Genomic DNA, 4,911 nt, shown 5'->3' with positions numbered 1-4,911 from the left:
CAGGGCGCCTCTACCCCCTGCGGCTGGACCAGCGGGGCGCTGCTGCCCTCGGGTGGGGGCTGCTCGCGTAGCTCGCGCAGCTCACCCTGGCCTCCCCCTCCTCCTCCGCCAAGGCCGAGGCCCGCGTCGTGCAGCGCCCCGGACACGGCCCCCACGCTGGCGCCCAGCCCGGCGGCCCGGCCGACCCCCAGGACCACGTCGGGGCGGTCGGGGCTGAGCCCGGGCGACAGGAGGCCGGTGCGCCTGGTGCGGGTGCGGCGCAGCCCCCCGGGGCGCGAGGGCGCCGACGGCCTAGTGGGGCTGCGGCTGGCGGGCAGGTGTCCCAGGTGTCCACTCGTGGTGAAGGACACGTGCAGAGGGGGGCCCATCTCGGCCTCCTCGGAGGAGGAGGACGACGACGAGGACGTCGAAGATGACGATGAGGACGATTCTGATTTGGGTATTGTTTTTCGAAAACAAAAGTAAAATAAGACTCACAAGATTAAATTTAAAAAATATTGTTTACAACAACGCCAAATTTACATAAATTTTCTTTCAAAATTTGCATTAAAAAATTGGAGTGTCTAATCGTGAACGCGGTCGCGGTGCACTCACCTCCAGAGAGCGGGGGTGGGTGGCGGTGGCGGTGGTGATGGTGGTGGTGATGTCGGTAACCCGTGCCCCTGCACTGGCCCCCACCGCCGGAGCCGCAGTGGGGGCCGTGAGGGTGCTGCCGCCGCTCCCGCCTCCGCTTGGACCACTCCAGCGAGGGCAGGATGCTCGCGAGGGTGTCCTGGCCACAAAGGTTTTTTTCAAAAATGTTTTTTCACAAAGTTTTTAAAAATAGTTTTCTTTTTGAAGTATATTTCTCCAAGAGAAAAGCTGTTGTAGCTGACGTACTTTTCCCGCCTTCCGGAACTTCCTGCTCATGGCCTGGTACAGGATGGGGTTGACGGTGGCCGACACGAAGTGCAGCACCCCGGACACGTAGGTCGCGATCTTGTACAGGGTGAGGTGCGTCTCCACGTTTCGCGTCAGGTAGGTGGCCACGAGCCGCTGCGCGTGGAAGGGCGCCCAGCACAGGAAGAAGGCGGCCACCACCGCGGCTACAACGATGTCATACATTTTAGAGAAAATGTTACACGTTTTATAAACGTGTAATAAATTTCAGAAAAGTGTAAATACATTTCAGAAACGTGTGAAACATTTCAGAAAAGTGTAACACATTTCAGAAAAGTGTAACACATTTCAGAAACCTGTAATACATTTCAGAAAAGTGTAATACATTTCAGAAGAGTCCAATACATTTCAGAAAAGTGTAATAAATTTCAGAAAAGTGTAATACGTTTCAGAGTGTGATACATTTTATAAATGTACGTTAAAGAGAAATTAAAATGTGCGTGTCGGCCAACAGCCGCTGCTGCTGTGGCTAGCCGGCTGGCCTGTGGCTCTGGTGGCCCTGCCAGTTATCGGCGCCCCAGTAGTGGGGCGTAAACTCCCCGCCGCAAGGCTCTGCTTTGAATCTCCTATTCTGGGGTGCGCGCCTCCTCTTCTTATGTGCGCCTAGCTCCCCTAGCTCGCCTCTCCCCTCGCGAAGTGCTCGACGGTGTAGCGGTGGACAGCGCGTCAAGCGACCTCCCCCCCCCCCCCATTCTTTCGTCCCTCCCCCTCCCGTATAAATGTTTATACATTGTCGCACACATTACGTTGTCTTGTCCGCGCGCCTCTCTCCGGAGCCACACACACACACACACACACACACACCTTCCTGGTCGCCGCGGAAAACTGTGTATTTCGAAGAGAAATTGAAACCGGACCCCCCCCCCCACTCCCTCTACTAGGGGCGGCCGCCTCAAGGGCAGCGGCACCGTGGCGCACTCGTCCAAACAACAACAAGACCGGGGATGCGGACGAGACATGCCGCCAAGTGCGGCACGCGTATAAAGCACCATCGGCCGCCGTGGCAAGCGTGCGAGTCGTTGTGACCATGCGAAGGGACCGGGAGGGAGGGGACCGGCCTACCGACGGCCACCATGTCGCGCGATAAAAAGAATAAATGCAAAGTTTTCGCAAAAAAAAAAAACATTTGGGCGTCGCAAGTTTGGCGTCCCGGGGGGAGGGGGGATTAAACAGCGCACCTGCTTTATGCACTGAATCCTGTCAAGTTTCCGAAAACCGGCACTTGTTGTGTCATTTTGTTTTTTGAGTGAAGAGTTGCGATTTTCTTTTACAGGGAACGTTTCCGTACGATTTGATCTTTATTTTATTTCTGTACAGTGTCATATTTGGGGTGAGGTGAGGACCCGTGTACTCGCCCCGGACTTGGCTCGAGTAGCGCGGGAAGGGCAGGGGGTGGTGGTGGTGCGTGGAGCGGACACGGCGGCCGCGGAGCGGGGCCTCTCCAAGAAGACGGCCGCCTGCCCGACTGATCCAGCCGGCCCGTGGGAACAGTCGCAAAACGGCAATGAGACGGTCGCTGCCTGCGCCGCGCAAACCTCTCTGAACTCTGAACCGCTCGGCCGGCGAGCGAGAAATACACGAGAAGCGGGTCAGGAGCGTCTATGCGGCGACGACTACGCGACCTTGGTGTACGCGATAGGGGGTCATCCACAAAGCACGCGCGCGTCATTCACCGTTTACGAACCTGCCGAAGTTCAGCGTCGACGAGCTCTCATAGCGCCTGTCGGTTAGGCAACATCTCGCCTGCGACGCATGCGTGTACTGCGGGGTGGCCTACCCCGAGTCTCGCAGGCGACGAGCTGCCGCAAACCTCCCGAACGGTTGCGAGACAAACGGAAGCACTTTCTGGACGATCTGTGACGCTCCGCCACTACTCACGGTGCTCACCGCTCCTGCTCACCGCAGCTGCGCTCGGTCCTTGTGCACCGCATTCATAGCGCCTGTCATGTTAGGCAATATCTCGCCTGCGACACATGAGTGTACTGCGGGGTGGCCTATCCCGAGCCTCGCAGGCGCCGAGCTGCCGCAAATCCCCGTTGCGAGACAAACGGACGCACTTCCTGAACGATCCATAGCGTACACCCACCGCACTGCTCACTGAGCACTGCTGTGCTCACGGTGCTCACTGCACCTGACAAGGGTGCTCACCGCACCTGTTGACGGTGCTCACCGCACCTTTCTAACGGTGCTCACCGCACCTTTCTAACGGTGCTCACCGCACCTTTCTAACGGTGCTCACCGTACCTATCTAACACCTGCGCGCCACACCTGCTCACCGCACCTGCCGTCTGATTCAGAAGATCGTTCAAGAGGGTCTCTCCTATACCTGTCCCATGAGTACAACAAGGACGGAGCTATACGGGAGCTATAGTAAAGTCCCTCTTGAACGATCTTCTGAATCAGACGACTGCTCACCGCACCTGCTCACCGCACCTGCTCACCGCACCTGCTTACCGCACCTGCGCACCGGCCCACTCACCCAGCATCTTGATGACCCTGCGCTTGGCCATGACGTGTCGCAGGGAGGACGTGCTGTGCCCCAGGGCGTCCTTGCGCTGCCAGTGCAGCCGGCGCGCGATGAGCGCGTACAGCACGCACATGAGGGTCATGGGCGCCACGAAGAAGACGACGGAGGCGGCCTCGAACGAGTGCTGCAGCAGCACGCGCACCGGCTCGCACATGGCCAGGTCGCCGTGCATCGTCAGCCCGAACTGCATCGCCTGCGCAAACGTTTCGTGATTAGACTGGGCAGTTTCGAAAGGAAAAGAGGAAGAGAAAAGCAGAAAAGGAAAATAACAAGGAAGGGACGGCGCCCCTTGCCCTTGCGGCCCACTCTTTGGGCTCTCTTGTTGGTCTCCTCCCTTGGGGTCCTCCTTTGGGGTGTTCCGGGGTGTTCCTCCTTGGGGTTCGCCCTTGTGGTTACCGCTTGTCCTCCCTTGGGGTGCTCCTTGTGTTGTCCTCCTTGCGGGGTTCCCCTTTGGGTCCCCCCTTGGCGGGATCTTCCCTTGGGGTCCCCCCTAGGTGGGTATCCTACCTTTGGGGTCCCCTCTCATACGCACCTGCACGGACGCACAGCTCAGCGCGATCACCCACACGGCCGCGATCATCTTGAAGACCCTGCTGGAGCGGGAGGGCGAGCGCGCGCGCGAGGCGTGCGCGAACGGCTTGCAGATGGCGAGGTAGCGCTCAACGGTGAACGCCATGATGGTGAGCACGGACGCGTTGGCCGAGGTCTCGGCGGCGAGCCCGCGCAGCACGCAGAAGGCCTCGCCGAACGGGTAGGGGAAGTGAATCCAGATGGAGTACACCTCCTGGGGCAGCCCGCTCAACAGGAGCAGCAGGTCGCTCACCGCCAGGCTCATCTGCGGGTGGTGAGCAGATGGTATAGAAGGGGGTCGTACATAAATTTTCATTTTCGAAAGGTGGGGTACTTTTTTGACGGCCATGTGTACGAGTTGGTTGAAAGTAGAAGCTTTTTAGGTGCCATGAGAAAGTTACCCCACCCGTTTAAATGTTATCTACAGGGATACACAACAATTATCATGTCATCCCAAACACTACTGTTTACGGCGGCGAGTTCAAATATGGTGCCGTGATAAAAGTATCCCTCTTATTTTTGAACTTAGCGTTTCAAATGGAAGTGTTTGGGAGGTATCGTGATAATTGAATACCCGCAGACAACATTTATACGGGTGGGGGTGGGGTAACTTTATCATGGCACCTGAAAAGCTTCTACTTTCAACCCTGAACCCGCACTCGCATACGCAGGGCCGTAAAAAGGTACCCCACTTCGTAAATAAGTCACGACGGCCCCCTTAGTGTACGTGGCCGTGGACTCACCAGGTAGTAGTTGGTGGGCGTGTGCATGCACCTGCATCGCGAGATGACCACCACGGTCACGATGTTGCCGGCCACCCCCGTCACGAAGATGAGCACGTAGAGGACCGTGACGGGCACCACGACGTACAGCGG

At 57.7% G+C, this 4,911-nt stretch overlaps 1 protein-coding gene across 1 annotated transcript; it reads right to left on the bottom strand.

Annotated features, from left to right (window-relative positions):
- Nucleotides 1-481: 481 nt before the first annotated feature.
- LOC113216996 (pyrokinin-1 receptor-like) lies at nt 482-4,905 on the bottom strand. The gene is made up of 5 exons (XM_052268145.1): nt 4,780-4,905; nt 3,999-4,301; nt 3,419-3,659; nt 880-1,085; nt 482-772 (listed from the first exon to the last, which is right to left on the bottom strand). Exons 1-5 carry the CDS (start codon nt 4,804-4,806, stop codon nt 488-490), a joined length of 1,062 nt encoding a protein of 353 aa, XP_052124105.1. The 5' UTR covers nt 4,807-4,905; the 3' UTR covers nt 482-487.
- Nucleotides 4,906-4,911: the final 6 nt, after the last annotated feature.

This window comes from Frankliniella occidentalis, unplaced genomic scaffold (assembly GCF_000697945.3).
Source record: "Frankliniella occidentalis isolate FOCC.00 unplaced genomic scaffold, Focc_3.1 Scaffold64, whole genome shotgun sequence".
Lineage (NCBI taxonomy): Eukaryota > Metazoa > Arthropoda > Insecta > Thysanoptera > Thripidae > Frankliniella > Frankliniella occidentalis.
This window is presented reverse-complemented; position numbering and strand designations above follow the sequence as displayed.